Here is a 19,369-nt window from a genome sequence, read left to right as displayed (position 1 = left end):
ACAGCCCAAGATTTGCGCTCCTTGCACCATTGAAACCGATGTTTGGCATTGGCATGAGTGACCAAAGGTTTGGCTATAGTAGCCCGGCCGTGTATATTGACCCTGTGGAGCTCCCGGCGGACAGTTCTGGTGGAAACAGGAGAGTTGAGGTGCACATTTAAATCTGCCGTGATTTGGGCAGCTGTGGTTTTATGTTTTTTAGATACAATCCGGGTTAGCAACCGAACATCCCTTTCAGACAGCTTCCTCTTGCGTCCACAGTTAATCCTGTTGGATGTGGTTCATCCTTCTTGGTGGTATGCTGACATTACCCTGGATACCGTGGCTCTTGATACGTCACAAAGACTTGCTGTCTTAGATAATCAATCTAATTATGACAAATAAAGTCAGAGTTCTAGGTGATAGGTGTTATGTCAGATCATTCCCTCTAAATAATGAGGAACGAGGAAGATACTCAGAGAGAGATGGAGAAACAACAGAGACGGAGGCTATGGTGCAACTGAACCCAGGATTGCAGGAGAATTGGACAACATGAACAGAACGGATGTTCTGGGCATGTCCCCAAGAAGGGACAGAGCTGGTTGGCAGGACCATTCCTGTTCTTTGTTTGGTGACTTGTTCTATGTCCAAGGTCACAAAGGTAACTGTGCAAGATGGAGGAAGGATGGGCTCATGTGAGCATTTTACATACCATGTCAGCATACCACCTTCTTGGTGGTATGCTGACATTACCCTGGATGGCTCTTGATACATCACAAAGACTTGCTGTCTAGGTCACAGATGCGCCAGCAAGACGTGCACCAACAATTTGTCCTCTTTTGAACTCTGGTATGTCACCCATAATGTTGTGTGCATTTCAATATTTTGAGCAAAACTGTGCTCTTACCCTGCTAATTGAACCTTCACACTCTGCTCTTACTGGTGCAATGTCCAATCAATGAAGACCGGCTACCAGGCTGGTCCAGTTTAGCCATGAAACCTCCCACACTAAAATGACAGGTGTTTCAGTTTCAGTGTTCAACGCCTGTATGTTCTGAGCTGCTGATGGAAGAAGGTTCTCATTATTTAGAGGGAATGATCTGATGTAACACCTATCACCTAGAACTCTGACTTTATTTGTGGTAATTAGATTGATTTATTTTGTTTCACATAAACATGCCTGCAGCAAGAGGATTATGTTAGTGCATGAGTCAACTCCTTGTAATGATTGAAATTCCTCGAAATACAGGGTGGGGAGGAGTAGCAATCATCTTTCTGTCAGATTTTTTAATTAAACCCAAGCCAATTTATAACAACAATTCTTTTCAATATCTAACCCTTAGTTCTCCTCATCCAAACTGCCAAGCAGTTAAACCACTTCTGTTTGTTGTTTCGTAGTGTCCACCAGGCTGGTATTCTCAGGCAATGTCCTGTGCCAGCTGCGACCGGATATGAGGTGAAAATCCGGCCAATCAGATCAATCAGAAGAGTTTCTGCCCCCAACTGACAAATACGCCACTAAACAGAGCGAGAGAGCAGAATATTTCTGTGAGAACAGATGGGTGCAGGGGGCGTGTTTTACTGCTCGCCGTGCTGCGTTCAAAGGCTCTTGAATAAAGGTGGACGCCCGCGATCAGAGCTATGCGCTGAATGAAAGATGCGCCGTTGTGATTGCTTAATACGCTCCTCTGATTTTTGGCAGGGATGTGACGCCATACAAAATAAATCAATCTGATTGACACAAATCTGATTTATACACAGTCTTCCCGTATCTCTGTAGCCCTTTTCTCTCGTCTGCTGGCGTGACAGGTTAGAATCTGCAATATTACTTCTTAGGAACTTTGACTACAGACAGAAAAAAATGTTTGTAACCCTGAAAAAAAGCCAGGAAAGGATTTTACAAGACCTTCGGATGAAAGGTGATCGTTTGGACCTACCAGGATGAGATGCTTCTTTCTTAGGACATCCGTCACCTAGAAATCTGTGATATCCAGGAGGTTCCTCTCCACACATCTCTGAGAAAAGGAATCATAAACACATGATGAAGACTCAACCTAAAAGCTGCTAATCACATTTTATTTCAGCTTTTTAGCAAAATTTGAATTGTTTAGTTTTCTGTTCAGTTTAACATCATTGAAAAGAGATTAATAAAGTTTTTTATGTTTGCTGTAATCTTACATTTGTGGTCATTATGCTTACCTTTTTAGTCGCTTGGGTTGTTATATTACTTTCATTGTTTTTCTAGCTGTATTGAAATCCTAATAACTCTTTGCTTCTTTTTGGTGGACCTGTTTATGTTGCATATTTTTTGGGACTGCATTTTTTTTTTTTTTTTTTGATTAAATAAAAACTGTTATAGTTGGCAGTTAGAGGAATAACTCCATCCCAAACTCAGAAATGAAAGAATGAAAAGGTTTGGTTTCAGCAGCCACTGGTCAGTTGTGCTTCTTTGAGGGCTGGGGACGGGGGAAAGATTCAGGACTTGTACAGTGGGGAGAACCAGTACTTGATACGCTGTCAGTTTTGCAGGTTTTCCCACTTCTAAAGCATGTAGAAGTCTTGAATTTTTTATCATAGCTACTCTTCAACTGTGAGTGACGGAATCTAAAACAAAAATCCAGAAAATCACATTGTGTGATTTTTAAGTAATTAATTTGCATTTTATTGCATGACATCAGTCTTTGATCACCTACCAACCAGTAAGAATCCCAGCTCTCTCAGGCCTGTTAGTTTTTCTTTAAGAAGCCCTCCTGTTTTCCACTCATTACCTGTATTAACTACACCTGTTTGAACTCGTTATCTGTATAAAAGACACCCGTCCACACACTCAATCAAACAAACTCCAACCTCTCCACAATGGCCAAGACCAGAGAGCTGTGTGAGGACATTTGGGGTAAAATAGTAGACCTGCAGAAGGCTGGGATGGGCTACAGGAAAATAGCTGAGCAGCTTGGTGAGAAGGTAACAACTGTTGGAGCAATTACTAGAAAATGGAAGAACTTCAAGATGACCATCAATCTCGCTCAATCTGGGGTTCCATGCAAGATCTCACCTCGTGGAGCATCAGTGATCATGAGGAAGGTGAGGGATCAGCCCAGAACTACACAGCAGGACCCAGTCACTGACCTGAAGAGAGCTGGGACCACAGTCTCAAAGAAGACCATTAGTAACACACTACGCCGCCATGGATTCATATCCTGCAGCTAGGTCCCCCTGCTCAAGTCAGTGCATGTCCAGGCCCGTCTGATGTTTGCTAATGACCATCTGGAGGATCCAGAGGAGGAATGGGAGAAAGTCATGTGGTCTGATGAGACAAAAATAGAGCTTTTTGGTCTAAACTGCATTCGCCATGTTTGGAGAAAGAAGAAGGATGAGGACAGCTCCAAGAACACCATACTTACCGTGAAGCATGGAGGTGGAAACATCATTCTTTGGAGATGCTTTTCTGCAAAGAGGACAGGACGACTGCACTGTATTGAGGGGAGGATGGATGGGGCCATGTATCAGGAGATCAACAACCTCCGTCCCTCAGTAAGGGCATTGAAGATGGGTCATGGCTGGGTCTTCCAGCATGGCAACGACCCGAAGCACAAGGCCATGGCAATCCAAACTTGTTAGGAGAAAGTCCAACTCTCTTAAAAAGATCCCTGCAGTCTCTGAATAAATCAAAAACTGTCAATCGTCCAATTTGGCAGGGGAGAAGAAGATGAGATGAAATGGTCACTGGCCACTTGAGTTTATCCAGAACCTCTGGGTTACCTCTGTTATTTTTTTTCTCTCATGTTTCTGGGAACAGATCTTCATGTTGGCTTTGCTCCTAGACAGCTCAGGTGTGAACTTGCTTCTGGGATTTATGCACAGTCTTCCCACATGTCTGTAGCCCTTTTCTCTCGTCTGCTGGCGTGACAAGTTAGAATCTGCAATCTTACTTCTTAGGAACTTTGACTACAGACAGAAAAAAACTTTTGTAAACCTGAAAACGAGCCAGGAAAGGATTTTATAGTTTAGGATGTCTTCCAGCACAAACAGCTTTTACATGGAGGTTTAATTTTTTCCATGGTAAATGATGCTCATTGGCTGAGTTCTTGAATTTTTCTTTGCGAGTTTAGTCTGATATTGCAGACTGAAGCTGAATTTGTAGAAAACAAAAACGTAGTAGCGTCTCACATTTAGCACAAAGCTTTGCCTTTGAATTCTCATTTCTGAGTGTAACTCGCATCTTTAATCTGTATACTAGCGAAGACGCTGCTTATCCTGAGACACACTCAACAGTGTACAGGTATCTAACCTGGAAAACTACAGCAGTCACCACCAAAATAAAAGCAAGTCTAACAGTACCAAGAGCTTTTATGCATGATGAATAATTAATTCCTAACATTGCCTTTGTTTGTATGGCAATGGGAGGATCTATTTTTTTATAAGCAGTCTGAGGAGATGACTGTTTGGTAAACTGGCATCTGAAGGTGTTCCCATTGTCTCAGTGGGAGGGGTTATGGGGATATAAGGATACAGAAGAAGTCTGAAACTCACACCAGTCAAAAAGACTTCAAGACTACTTGGCTGATCGATAACCTTCAACAGGTAATGAAATCCTTACTGAGGGGACGTAGTTGTTCAAGTCTCAAAATTAAATTTTGTATATTTTATGCGTTTGTTTTAACAATGTCCTGCCTTTTTTCTTTTGCTGTTTGTGACATCTGTTAAGCTTTATTTATTGACATTTTATTTATTAATTTACATCTTTTTCTTTCTGCTGCCTCAGGTTGAAGACATGTCTTCGAATCAAACGCAGGTAGCTGCCTTGGGTCGGCCTTTCTCTTTAGGCATGCTGTATGATGCTCGCAAAGATCAGCTGATGACAGGTGAGATGACACATCTCGGTTTATTTATGCAAAAACAAATAAAGCAAGGAAAATGTTTGCAGATATGAGTCTACATACCTATTCTAGAATGTTTTCCACTTTAGTTTGCCATTGTTCAATTAACCCATAATAATTTGCAAATTCAGTTCTTAACACGTGCGGAAATCCCATTTAATTTTTTGGGGGACAATAAACATGAAAATTATTAGTACTTATAGCATTGTTCTTTATTAGTCCACATTTTCCTGTATACATTTTTTTCTATGTTCAAGCACCAATATTGAATTCAATTCAATATCAACAATGGTATTAGGTGGAGTGTGGCAATGGTACACTTATTCAATTCAATTCAGTTTATTTATATAGCTCCAATTCACAACACGTCGTCTCAAGGTTCTTCACAACAGTCAGGTTCATACATTCCTATTAATCGTAACCATTGAACAGTTCAGTTAGATTCAGTTATTTATTCAAATTGGATAAAAAGTTTTTCTGTCTAAGGAAACCCAGCAGATTGCATCCAGTCAGTGACTTGCAGCATTCACTCCTCCTGGATGAGCATGTAGAGACAGTGGACAGTCACTGGCGTTGACTTTGCAGCAATCCCTCATACTAAGCATGCATGTAGCGACAGTGGAGAGGAAAAACTCCCTTTTAACAGGAAGAAACCTCCAGCAGAACCAGAACCAGGCTCAGTGTGAGCAGCCATCTGCCACGACCGACTGAGGGTTTGAGAGAACAGAGCAGAGACACAAAGAGAACAAAGAAGCACTGATCCAGGAGTACCTTCTATGAGAAGGTAAATGTTAGTAGATGTAGCTCCTTTAGTCGTTTCACCTAGAAAGAAAGAACAGATAAACTCTGAGCCAGTTTTCAAGGTTAGAGTCTGAAAGAGAGCACATAGAGTTAGTCACAGTAGAAGCTCAGTCAGTAGCCATGTCTAGGAGAGAGAAAGGGTTAAACACTGAAAGACAGGGCTATGTGGGTCATTGGTAGAGGGTGAGCATTAAGTTGTTGCCAGCAGAAGCTTGGACGATGCCCCTCTCCAGAAAGGTGTCACAGGTAAACACAGAGTCAGGCCAGGTGTAGCTTCTAGGAAGAGAAAAGAGAGAACATAAAAGTTAAAAGCTGAAATAACAGCAAATAATGCAAAATTGGAGAGTAGTGTGAGAATGTAGCGAAGAGGGCGAAAGTGGTCATTATGTCCTCCAGCAGCCTAAGCCTATAGCAGCATAACTACACAGATAGTTTCAGTTTATTTATTTATATAGTGCTTATTTACAACAATGTCATCTCAAGGCACCCCACAAAGGGGAGGCCGGACCAAACCACCGGGTGCCAGAGCCCGGCCACCCAGAAGGGGCCACGTGTAGGGGCAATAAGTAAAATGATAAACTGATAGTTTGTCCATCTAGAGCCCAGTGATGGCCATTGTTATACTAAAAACCACAAGTATTGGGATACTTCCCTCTGTCAGACTGATTATAACCATTGGAAAAGAGAAGGGGTCATACAGGTAGCAAAAATGGAGGGTGTGTTTGCACCTCAACCATAACTGAGCTGGTTTAGGCTAAACCTGACTCCCCTTTACTCCATCCAACAGGGAGGGAGGAAGGCGTAGGTACAAAATAAGGAAGATGGGCTAAGCCACTCTAACTATAAGCTTTATCAAAATGGAAAGTTTTAAGCCTAGCCTTAAAAGTAGACAGGGTGTCTGCCTCACGGATTAAAACTGGGAGCTGGTTCCACAGGAGAGGAGCTTGATAACTAAAGGATCTGCCTCCCATTCTACTTCTAGAGACTCTAGGAACCACCAGTAAACCTGCAGTCTGAGAACAAAGTGCTCTGTTAGGAACATATGGACCAATCAGATCTCTGATGTATGATGGAGCTAGATCATTAAGGGCTTTATATGTGAGGAGGAGAATTTTAAATTCTATTCTGGATTTAACAGGGAGCCAATGAAGGGAAGCTAAAATAGGAGAAATATGATCTCTCTTTTTAATTTTCATCAGAACTCTTGCTGCAGCATTTTGAATCAACTGAAGGCTTCTAACTGCATTTTGTGGACATCCTGATAGTAAATAATTACAATAGTCCTGCCTTGAAGTAACAAATGCATGGACTAGTTTTTCAGCATCACTCCTGGACAAGATATTTCTAATTCTGGCAATGTTCCGGAGATGAAAGAAGGAAATCCTAGAAACCTGTTTAATATGGGATTTGAATTACATGTTCTGGTCAAAAGTAACACCAAGGTTTTTTACTTTATTATCAGAGGTCAATTTAATGCCATCCAGGTTAAGTGATTGACTAAGCAGTTTTTTATTTAAAGACTCCGGTCCAAAGACGACAACTTCTGTCTAGTCATCCAAGTTTTTATGTCTTCAAGACATGCTTGTAGTCTATCGAACTGGTTGGGTTCATCAGGATTTATGGATAAGTAAAGCTGAGTATCATCAGCGTAACAGTGAAAATATATCCCATGCTGCCTGATAATTTGACCTATTGGAAGCATATATATAGTAAAGAGAATTGGCCCAAGTACTGAACCCTGTGGTACTCCACAATTAACCCTGGAGTTTAAAGATGATTTATCATTTACATGAACAAACTGGAATCTGTCAGACAGATAAGATTTAAACCAGCCTAGCGCTGTTCCCCTGATCCCTACAGCATATTCCAGCCTTTCTAAGAGAATATTATGGTCGACTGGATCAAATGCAGCACTGAGATCTAACAGAACCAGAACAGACACAAGTCCATTATCTGAGGCCATAAGAATATCTTTAGTGACTTTCAGCAGAGTTGTTTCAGTGCTATGATGAGCTCTGAAGCCTGACTGAAACTCTTCAAACAGGTCATTGCTGTATAAATGCTCACACATTTGATTAGCAACTATTTTCTCAAGAATTTTAGATAAGAACGGAAGATTGGATATAGGTCTGTAATTTTTCAAGTCATCTCGATCAAGTGAAGGTTTCTTAAGTAAAGGTTTAATTACAGCTAACTTAAAATTAATTAATGACATCATGATGACAAAGAATGAAGACAAAGGTGGGTAGGTTTGTTAATGTTTTGAGCAAAGCCAATTGAGTCTAAGATAGCATTAAACGCTATATTTAGGCTATCACTTTCAGCGTCTACATGAATGTTAAAATCCCCCACTATAATAACTTTATCTGTATTTAACACTAAATCAGATAAAAGGTCTGAAAACCGATCTAAAAATTGAGAGTAAGGGCCTGGTGGACGGTACAAAACAACAAACAGAAGTGGTTTTAGTGCTTTGCAATTTGGATGAGGAAAACTAAGGATTAAATATTCAAAAGAGTTGTAGCTATTGATTGGTCTGGGAGTAGTCAATAAATCGGACTAAAAGATGGTTGCTACTCCTCCTCCTCGCCCAGTATTTTGAGGAATGTGAAAATTTAAATAATTAGTAGGAGTTGACTCATTTATAGTAAGATAATCCTCTTGCTGCAGCCAGGTTTCTGTGAGGCAAAATAAATCAATCTGATTGTCACAAATCAGGTCACTAACTAGCAAAGTCTTTGAAGAGAGAGATCTTATGTTCAGTAAGCCACATTTAATTGTTTTATTTTTATTTTTAGTCTGAGTTGTTTATTTTTTTCAGTTCCTCCTTTTAGATCATTTTTTAATCTATTCAATTTTGGCCGTGGGTGAGACATTGTCTTAGTAGGGTAATGGGTGGGTAGCAGTACAGAAGCTGCAGAGAGGAGTGTTAAACTACGACCCTGCTTATGATTACATCTAACACAATTTATTTGCATGCTTCTCTAATTTCCACTGTAGTCCATGAGAGTAGATTCATAAGAAATTGAAGCTCAAAGTAAGATCCAAAACTATTAAGAAAATATCATCAAGAATGATCAAACTACTAAATATTAATTTACTGAAGTGTCAACAAACAAAAAAACAACAATAAGATATTACAACTATACCTCAAAATGTTGCAACTTATAAATATACAGTGATTGTACTTGATTGTACTAAATTATAGACTGTAACTTTATACCTATAAATAAAATAAAAAGTTTTAACCAAGCATTCATTAATTTATCTACTGTATGCTATCTTAGCTATCTGTGAAAAAGTATACAGTGCAGTCTCTGTCAACCACACTAAAACATTTTCACCTCACAGAAGATTCTCTAAACAAAAGAACCAAAAGTACTTCTACTTTTTATTTTCTCTCCCATTTCAGCTAACCTGGTTGGCTGACAATTGGACAGGCACACACACACACACACACACACACACACACACACACACACACACACACACACACACAGGGGATATTCATTAGCACACCCTCACCATAAAACAGAAAAAAATCAAAACTGAACAATCTTTGACCTTAAATAAATTAGATATCTGTCAAACTGAACATCTAAGTCATATGATAAAAACAAGCCTACAAAAAATAAAACTCTGACCTCAAACTTAAAATAAAAATACACATTTCAAAATCTGGATATCTCCAGGAACACATGTAAAATGTCAGTAAAATATGAACATCCTGACAGATGCCGTCTTCTCTTGTTCCTCCTCGTTATCCTCCCTCCACTGTGTCCTCTTTTCTCTTCTAACCTCCCTGTCCCCTGTTTGAGCAAGTTAACTACAGTAAATTAAGCTATTTGCTTAGACAACGAGCTGATTAAAAAGGAGGCAGATTTTGAACAAAGAGGGAGAAATGTCAATTTCATGTAACCACATTGGGCTCGTTAATCAAATGGTGTCATAAATGACTTATGTTCCTTTTTCAAAAAAAGTTAATGAAACTCAAGAGCCCTTACAATAATATTAGGAACCATAATGGCTGGAGGGGGTCATACTGAAATAAAATTTTACTATTTACAAACCATAAACTATGCCTGAAGGCTGAAAGAAAAGAAAAAGGACACATCAGCTTTCTGAATTACACACAGGTAGACAAAGAACGTACCGTACAAGCATTATTTATATGTTGTAATTAATAACATCCTAAACCAGCTGATCACACAGAAAATCAGCTGTTCAGACGCACAAACATTTCCCCAAAAACACACAAAACAAATCACCATGAAACAGCGTGTTTGGTTCACAGCAATAGCAGCACATCGCACGACACTGACGGCTAGAGGCGGGGCTTCAGCCGCCATTACTCCAGCCGCCAGTGGGTCAGTGGAAACACAACAGGTACCATACCAAGTAGAGCGAAACCGAGTAGAGTGGAGCCGCACCGCCTAAAATGAGCCAGTGGAAAGGGGGCATTACTGGCTTTTACACATTGGAGCAGTTTCCGCATCGGGTGAGCCATGTTTCAGTGAGCGACAGGCTCCACTGATGAGGAAACTGCTCCAATGTTACCCCTTTTCCACAAACACGGTTTGGAGTCTGTTCCGGTTCCTGAATGTATTTTTGAACCGGAGACGCATGATTCCACCGACGAAAAGAGGTTCCAGAGCACAAACTCTGGTTCAACTTGGGGAACGCAGAATACTTGGTTCTTCTGCGTGAATCACTATGTAACCTGTGGGTGGGTCAAAACTGCAAACAATAGAAGAAAAAAGTAATGCGGCGAAGACGGAGAACCATCCATCAATCATCTTCTGCTTATCCGGGGTCGGGTCGTGGGGGCAGCAGCCTAAGCAGAGAGACCAAGACTTTCCTCTCCCCAGCCACTTGGGCCAGCTTGTCCTGGGCAATCCCAAGGTGTTCCCAGGCCAGCTGAGAAACATTGTCCCTCCAGCTTCTTCTGGGCCTCCTCCTAGTGGGACGTGCCCAGAACACCTCACCAGGGAGGCGTCAAGGAGGCATCCTAACAAGATGCCCGGGCCGCCTCAACTGCCTCCTCTCGATGTGGAGAAGCAACGGCTCTACTCTGAGTCCCTCCTGGATGACCGAGCTTCTCCCCAGAAGACAGAGCTTCTCACCGGCAGGGTGTCTGGGAGAGCCCAGACACCCTGCGGAGGAAACTAATTCCGGCCGCTTGTATCCGTGATCTTGTTCTTTCCATCACGACCCAAAGCTCATGACCATAGATGAGGGGAGGAACGTAGATCTACCGGTAAATCGAGAGCTTCGCTTTTTGACTCAGCTCTCTCTTCACCATGACAGACCGGTACAGCGCCCGCATCACTGCTGACACAGCACCAATCCATCTATCAATCTCCCGCTCCCTTTTACCTCATTCGTGAACAAGACCCCAAGATACTTGAACTTCTCCACTTGAGGCAGGACCTTCCCCCCGACCCGGAGAAGGCACTGTACCCTTTTATGGCTGAAGACCATGGCCTCGGACTTGGAGGCATTGATTCTCATCCCAGCTGCTTAACACTCGGCTGTGAACTGCTCCAGTGAGAGCTGTAGATCATGAGCTGATGAAGCCAATAGGACCACATCATCCACAAAAAGCAGAGACGCAAGCCTAAGGCCACTAAAACGGATCCCCTCAACACCTTGGCTGCGCCTAGAAATTCTGTCCATAAAAGTTATAAACAGTCTCAGTCTCCTTCATCGTCTCTGTCCCATCCGACCTTCAGACCTCCATCTCTGCCACCCTCATCCCCCAAGGTTGCTGCGCCCAAAATCTCCGCTTCGCCTCTGCTGGCTTCCAGGACTCAGTGCCTTCCCGGGAAGACCTCCTGGTCGCCGCCTGAGCTCTGTGCCTCCCTGGGATGACATCCCGTTTCCCGCCTGAACTCTCTTGTCTTGTTTCTTGTCCTCCTTGCAAAGCCTCCTCCGGCCACCCTGTTTGGCACCTCTGTTTTATTGTTGCCGTTTGGGTTTTGGCATATCAGTTCTTTTCCTTGTGCTCATTGATAGGTGTATTCCTTTAGTTCATTATTTTCTGTTTCTCTTGTAAACCCCTTTTAATTTAGTTTCTTGTGTATCTGTTTGACATTTTTCCCTAGGGTTTTCTAGTTTACCTCCTTTCATGTTTATTTGTTCGCCCCCCACCCCCCTATCACTGCTCTTTTCTTCTGTCTCAGCTGCTCCACATTTCCCCTGATTACTCTTCCTCAGATTCCTCTCTGATTAGCTCTTCTGGTTTGCCTGGCTTTTTTCTACCCCTGCTCAGTTTAGTTATACTCATTGGTTCTCTTTGCTCTCCACTGGATGCTGCCCATTGACTTCATGCCTCTGTTGCTCTGTGTTCCCAGAGCTTACAGTATTTCAATTTCATATGTCTCCTTGTGCAAGACCCGTTTTGTAGGTTTTCATACGTGTTCTTATTAAACCATCCAAACAAGTTTATGCTCTGCTCTGCATTTGAGTCCTTTAAAACCAAAACATGACAGCTGGTTTCTTACATTACTCTGCTCTGTTAACTCTCCTCCATGTCCTTGCTCCTTTTGATCGCCTTTTATTCATCCATGCTCCATGTCTAGGTTCTTCTGTAAGTTTGATCATACTTATTGTTAAATCATTCTACTCACCATGCTGGTTCCAGACTCCTTACTGTAAATAACGTATTGAATGCCTGTCTCCAGCTTGGCATGTATATAGTAGTTTTGTGTCCTGAGAACTTTCAGATTAATATTAATGTATTTATTTTTTACAGGTTTCACTCTGTGGGAGAGAGAAACTATCAACAAGAACAAGACCAGACAGATTCAGAAAAGCAGTTTCCCTAATATCAGTGTCTCTGACTCGTTTGAATCCAAGTCTTCTCTGATGGATCTGAATGTGTCTCTCAAGGCCAGTTTTCTGGGTGGTCTGATACAGGTTGGGGGATCTGCTGGCTTTCTGAATGATAAGAAGAAGTTCAAGAATCAGAGCAGAATAACCTTTCAGTACAAAGCAACAACTGAATATGAAGGGCTGGCTCTGTCTTCTCTCAAAGTTGAGAACCCTCAAGCTAAAGAATTAGTTGAGAAAAGCAATGCAACACATGTAGTTACAGGCATCCTTTACGGGGCAAATGCTTTCTTCGTGTTTGACAGCGAGAAGTTAGATTCCAGCAGTGTTCAGACCATTGAAGGCAGCATGCAGGCTGTGATGAATAAAATCCCATTGGTGGATATTGAGGCCAAAGCAGAATTAAAGCTGAATGAAGCAGAAAAATCTATTACCAATAAGTTCTCCTGTACATTTTACGGTGACTTTATTCTTGACAAGAACCCTGCAACGTTTGAAGATGCATTGCACACCTACTACAAGCTTCCAGAGCTCCTTGGAAAAAATGGGGAGAATTCAGTTCCTGTTAAAGTCTGGCTGACTCCTCTGAAGGATCTGGAAATATGTGGAGCTGAGCTGAAGAAACATATTTCTACCGGTTTACTCAGAAAAACTACAAATTCTGTAGAAAGTATCAGAGAAATGGAAATGAGATGCCATGAGGCTCAGGAGGAGAAAGTAGCCGTGCGTTTTCCTCAGATTTGTAAAAAGTTGATTCTTTTTGAAGATCTCTGTAATGACTACACAACAATGCTCAGACAGACCATGCAGGAGAAGATTCCTCTCATTCGGGAAGGTAAAGAAGATGAAGAATCTGTGGAGAAGCTTCTTGATGACCAGGAGAAGTCTCCATTCAGTTATAAAAACTTAGATAAGTGGTTAGATAATGCAGAGAGAGAAATTAACGTCATCAGGTCCTGTGTGGACATTATGGAGGGAATCAAGATCGTTCCAGACGAGAACAACTTGGAAAGAGAGGCTCTAGCGGCCGGCTTAGAGGACGTCACCTGCTTTGTTTTTACCTCTTTGGAAAGTGATGACCCCTTCCTGGACCAGATGATGAACTATCTGAGCAAAGATAAGACAAAGCCTCCACCCAGCGTGACTCCGCCCAATAAAGACCAGTGGTTCTTCTCAGACCAAGTTGTAACCAACATGAGGAAAAAAGCCAGTGAGATGATTTCAGCTGCTAAAGAACTGCAGGGGAGCAGCAGATTTCGTTTCCTTGTAGCAGCTCTGCCCAAAGAAGAATTCAAAGGAGCAACCATCTACCAATACAGGGACGGCCGTCTGCAAACCGAAGACTTCTCCCGGCCTGCTGTTCCTGATGTGACAGCTCAGTTAGACCCAAGAGATCTTGCATGGTGTAAGGCCATTTTCTACAAATGTACAAATACTTTATTCAAGAGTAATTTGTTTTAACAAAATCCTTCATACAAAAGATTGTATTAAACTGTTTCAAATCTATATTAGAGAGGAAAACACGTGGCTCTGTTGTTTTAAATTGTATTAAATGTGATTAGAAGTAACAGATTCTCTTTTTTTATCAATCAGACCACTGCGATTTGACCTTGGATCCAAACACATGCAACGGCTGGCTTCATCTATCTGATCAAAACAAGAAGGCAACATGTGGAACCCAGCAGCAGTATCCTGACAACCCCTGGAGATTTGACCACCATACTCAGGTTCTGTGCCAGCAGGCGCTGACAGGAAAGCATTACTTTGAGGTTGAGTGGAGCACTAAACATCCTAATAAGGTTGGAGTAGCTCTTGCATACAATAGCATGCAAAGAAAAGGAGATAAACAGCCAAGTAGCTTTGGAGAGAACAATGAATCCTGGTACTTTGGTATTAAAAATAATGAGCTCGATGCATGGCGTAATGGTAAGGTGTGGAGTAGTGTTGTTCCTGTTGATGGATGCAGCAGAGTTGGAGTGTATCTAGATACACCAGGTGGCTCTCTGTCCTTTTACAAGGTCTCCAAAAACACACTGACTCACTTGTACACCTTCAGGGCCAAATTCACTGAACCACTTTACCCAGGTCTGTATGTTTGGCATACATCCAACTTTGTTTCCTTCAGACCAATTTAGAAATGAACCATAGAGTCAATAATGCAAGATTCAGACAGATGTGACATCAAATATATGTCATGGCATCATCAACAAAAAAACTACCAGATTCACAGAAGTACTTTCATTTTAATTGGAGCTTTTATTGAACCTTTCACTGCTTTTCCTCAGTGTGAATTTTGATAAAAACGTTTCACACAGTGACTAACCTGATCCAAAGCAGCACTCTCTAGATATATTTGTTAGAATTCATCTAACAGATAAAAATCTTTTTGACTCCAAGTTAAATCCCCACAAAGGAACAGGTGAAGGATTTGATTGAAATCCATCCGATACGCTTACATTTAAAAAGTAATTAGGAAGTGTGACCATCAATGTCTGTCTGTGTTCATGTGAATCCAACATTATAACTGATAACAGCAGAATTCAGACTTGAAGAACATTCTGTTCTGCTGAATTTAAACCCAGCCAAGGGTCCGGGTTACGCTGCACTACCACAAATCATAAAAATATTATGTTTTTCCTAACGTGAATTGTTGATGATTTAGATTTTACATACTGATGACTCAAAGTCAGTCCTAGATCAGTTTATCAGACCATTATTTTTATAGCACCATATGTAAAAGGTTGTGCAACACAAAGTGCTGCATTAAAATCAGACCTCCACCCTGCGGAGTCTCATATTGTTTGAACTTGAGACTGTGTAGATCCTCTGAAGGTGTCTGACTGTCAGCTGCCATCTGCTGTCCATTCTTCCAGGTGAACCACGATCAGGTATCAACATGATGTAAAATCCTATGTAACAAGCTCACAGTCTGTCATGGTAAGAGAGAAGAGTGGTTTGGCTCTTAGGTGTGTTCAGGACAGGTTTTTCTGCAAGTTGGATTACAGGATAACTGTTTTATTAGTCTTTTCTGTTATATGGTACAAGGATCATTTTATGACTTTTAACGGCTTTTATGAACCATACAATATGCTCATGTTTTTAGCATTTACAGGGTTTTCTACCATACCAGGTGAGGTGATAACAAGGATCTACTTTTTTGTGGTGGAGGAAATTAATGTTTTGAGTTACTGGTGAATTTAGGTCCTGTGTTGTGTTCAACTAAATGATGATGCTTTTACGTGCTTCCATAGAAACTGGTATGTGAAAAGGTTTTAATTGCATGCTAAATGACTGTCATCCTTAATAAATGAATAATATGAAAGCTTCCTTGCTTTTGTTCAAATGAAACATCTGTTCAAGAACAGTTGAGGAAAGGTTTTGTCTAATTCACCAACTTTTGATTTTGGGGAGCGTGCAGTCTTCAAACTGTGTCTTTCCATCTATTTTTATAATCACAGCAACGACCATTTGAATTTCTTCTTTTGCGGTACATATTTTTTGTCTTTAAAATAAACACTGAACTATTCAGGAAACATCGTCTTGTGACTGTTTTGATGGTTACCTAGGGTCATCACAATGTCTTTCAGGTCACAGAGTTACAATAAGGGTGTTGTCATAATGTCACTCTTATTGAACTGCCACCTTAACAAGGTGGAGAGGGTTGAGTGTTCGGATGACCCCAGAGGCTATGTTGTGAATTCATTTTAGTTTATTTATATGGTTTATCATTCAAATTGGTTAAAAAGTTTTCCATCAAAGGAAACCCAGCAGATTGCATTGAGTCAGTGCCTCTTGGATAAGCTTGTAGCAACAGTAGACAGTTGCTTGCATTGTGTCATTGACTTTGCAGCAATCCCTCATACTGAGCATGCATGTAGCGACAGTGGAGAGGAAAAACTCCCTTTTAACAGGAAGAAACCTCCAGCAGAACCAGAACCAGGCTCAGTGTGAGCGGCCAACTGCCATGATTGACTGGGGTTTTAAGAGATCCGCGCATACACACAAAAAGCACTGAAAAACACTGAAGCACTGATCCAGCAGTACTTTCTATGTGAAAGAAAATTAAAATGTTAAAGGCAATAGTAGCTTCTCCAGTGGCTTCATCTAGGAGAGAAGGGCAGCTAAGCAGATGAACTCTGAGCCAGTTTTCAAGTCTAGAGGATGAAAGAGAGCACATAGAGATAGTCACAGTAGAACTCAGCCAGTAGCCATGTCTAGGAGAGAGAAAGGGTTAAACACTGAAAGACGAAACCAAGTTGATCATCTGTAGAAGGTGAATATAAAGTTGTTGGCTGCAGCAGCTCAGCCAGTGTCAATTCAATTCAATTCAGTTTATTTATATAGTGCCAATGTTGTCTCAAGGCACTTCACAACAGTCAGGTACATACATTCCAATTAATAACTAACCATTGAACAGTTCAGTCAGATTCAGCTATTTATTCAAATTGGATAAAAAGTTTTTCTGTCTAAGGAAACCCAGCAGATTGCATCCAGTCTGTGACTTGCAGCATTCACTCCTTCTGGATAAGCATGTAGAGACAGTGGACAGTCACTGGCGTTGACTTTGCAGCAATCCCTCATACTGAGCATGCATGTAGCGACAGTGGAGAGGAAAAACTCCCTTTTAACAGGAAGAAACCTCCAGCAGAACCAGAACCAGGCTCAGTGTGAGCAGCCATCTGCCACGACCGACTGGGGGTTTGAGAGAACAGAGCAGAGACACAAAGAGAACAAAGAAGCACTGATCCAGGAGTACTTTCTATGGGAAGGAAAAGTAAATGTTAATGGATGTAGCTTCTTTAGTCGTTTCACCTAGAAAGAAAGAACAGATAAACTCTGAGCCAGTTTTCAAGGTTAGAGTCTGAAAGAGAGAACATAGAGTTAGTTACAGTAGAAGCTCAGTCAGTAGCCATGTCTAGGAGAGAGAAAGGGTTAAACACTAAAAGACAGGGCTATGTGGATCATCGGTAGAAGGTGAGCATTAAATTGTTGCCAGCAGAAGCTTGGACGATGCCCCTCTCCAGAAAGGTGTCAAAGGTAGACACAGAGTCAGGCCAGGTGTAGCTTCTAGGAAGAGAAAAGAGAGAGAACATAAAGTTAGAAGCTGAAATAACAGCAAATAATGCAAAATTGGAGAGTAGTGTGAGAAGTGTGAGTGTCCCCCTCCAGGAAGGTGTAACTGCTAAACACAGAGCCAGACCAGGTGCAGCTTCTAAGGGGAGAGGAAACAGAGAGAGAACATGAAGTTAAAAGCTGAAATAACAGCACATACACAAAATTGGAGAGTCGTATGAGAATGTAGAAGAGAGAGTGAAAGTGGTCATTATGTCCTCCAGCAGCCTAAACCTATAGCAGCACTATGGTAAGGAAACCACCTCATTGGTAAAATGTGTTCATGTGGAGATCCATATTTGATCATTTTGGGTTTATTTTCTATGTATTTGACCAAAGCATACTTTCTGAACAAAACCTAATCTTAGTTTTTTGGTGGTTTCTGTCTACATTAGTGTTCATGCTTTTAAATCAACTGCTATTAGAACAATCTGTAGGCCCGCAACAAAGTCACTGACATATATCAGTCATGAATGGGTTTTGGGATGCAAAATCATTTCCAAGGCTTTTGGACTGCATTGAAGCATTTTTCTTGAGAGGAAAACAAACATGGAAGAGTTCAGAACCTTCCCAGGAGTGGCCCGCATTTCATATTTACTTCAAGAGAATGATTCAACAATAGAAAGACAGACTGAACAAAAAACCCCAAAACAAACACAAAGGGCCCTCTCACATTTGCCAAAAAACACATTGATGATCCTCAATTAGTCCGTCAGTCAATCATTTATAGAACACCTTTCACAGTCAGGAGTTAGACAAAGTTCTTTACAGAGGTTAAAAATAGAAGGACAGATGTTGGGCCGCAATAAGAAAAATACATCTCACCCTTTACTTTAGTTCCCACTCTAGATAACAAAGGTCCCTTTCCAGGGGAGCTTAGGGTTTTGGAGGAGCTGTACACCTGAAAAAACTCTGATAAATAGGTGGGTCTAAGACCATTAAGAGTTGTAAATACCAGTAGGATCACCTTAAAATCCCTTGTATAATGGACCGGTAGCCAATGCAAGGAATTTAAAATCGGTGTGATGTGAGCTCGCTTTATGGTTCTCATGAGCATATATATGCTATATATCTATGTATATATATATCTATATATCTATGTGTATATATATATATACACATAGATATATATATATCTGTGTATATATATATATATATATATATATATATATATATATATATATATATACACAGATATATATATATCTATGTGTATATATATATATATATATATATATATATATATATATATATATATATATATATATATATATATATATATACGGGGGTTGGACAATGAAACTGAAACACCTGGTTTTAGACCACAATAATTTATTAGTATGGTGTAGGGCCTCATTTTGCGGCCAATACAGCATCAATTCATCTTGGGAATGACATATACAAGTCCTGCACAGTGGTCAGAGGGATTTTAAGCCATTCTTCTTGCAGGATAGTGGCCAGGTCACTACGTGATACTGGTGCAGGAAAACGTTTCCTGACTCGCTCCTCCAAAACACCCCAAAGTGGCTCAATAATATTTAGATCTCGTGACTGTGCAGGCCATGGGAGATGTTCAACTTCACTTTCATGTTCATCAAACCAATCTTTCACCAGTCTTGCTGTGTGTATTGGTGCATTGTCATCCTGATACACGGCACCGCCTTCAGGATACAATGTTTGAACCATTGGATGCACATGGTCCTCAAGAATGGTTCGGTTAGTCCTTGGCAGTGACGCGCCCATCTAGCACAAGTATTGGGCCAAGGGAA

General features: G+C 41.1%; 1 protein-coding gene across 1 annotated transcript; it reads left to right on the top strand.

Moving 5' to 3' along the window:
- The first annotated feature begins 4,453 nt into the window (after nt 1–4,453).
- Nucleotides 4,454–15,810, top strand: LOC124878221 (neoverrucotoxin subunit alpha-like). The gene is made up of 4 exons (XM_047382071.1): nt 4,454–4,560; nt 4,742–4,841; nt 12,412–13,893; nt 14,082–15,810. The coding sequence occupies exons 2-4, from the start codon at nt 4,751–4,753 to the stop codon at nt 14,621–14,623; spliced, it is 2,115 nt and encodes a 704-aa protein (XP_047238027.1). The 5' UTR covers nt 4,454–4,560; nt 4,742–4,750; the 3' UTR covers nt 14,624–15,810.
- Nucleotides 15,811–19,369: the final 3,559 nt, after the last annotated feature.

Source organism: Girardinichthys multiradiatus, chromosome 12 (assembly GCF_021462225.1).
Source record: "Girardinichthys multiradiatus isolate DD_20200921_A chromosome 12, DD_fGirMul_XY1, whole genome shotgun sequence".
Classification (NCBI taxonomy): Eukaryota; Metazoa; Chordata; class Actinopteri; order Cyprinodontiformes; family Goodeidae; genus Girardinichthys; species Girardinichthys multiradiatus.
Note: the sequence above shows the minus strand (reverse complement) of the source record. Positions and strands in the feature narration are given on the sequence as shown.

What these genes read in the sequence shown, in the direction of transcription:
- LOC124878221 (XM_047382071.1), top strand. Translation starts at nt 4,751, where the DNA reads ATGTCTTCGAATCAAACGCAGGTAGCTGCCTTGGGTCGGCCTTTCTCT. An exon ending in CAAAGATCAGCTGATGACAG is followed by an intron (nt 4,842 to 12,411) that starts GTGAGATGACAC and finishes TATTTTTTACAG; the next exon opens with GTTTCACTCTGTGGGAGAGA. An exon ending in CCCAAGAGATCTTGCATGGT is followed by an intron (nt 13,894 to 14,081) that starts GTAAGGCCATTT and finishes TTTATCAATCAG; the next exon opens with ACCACTGCGATTTGACCTTG.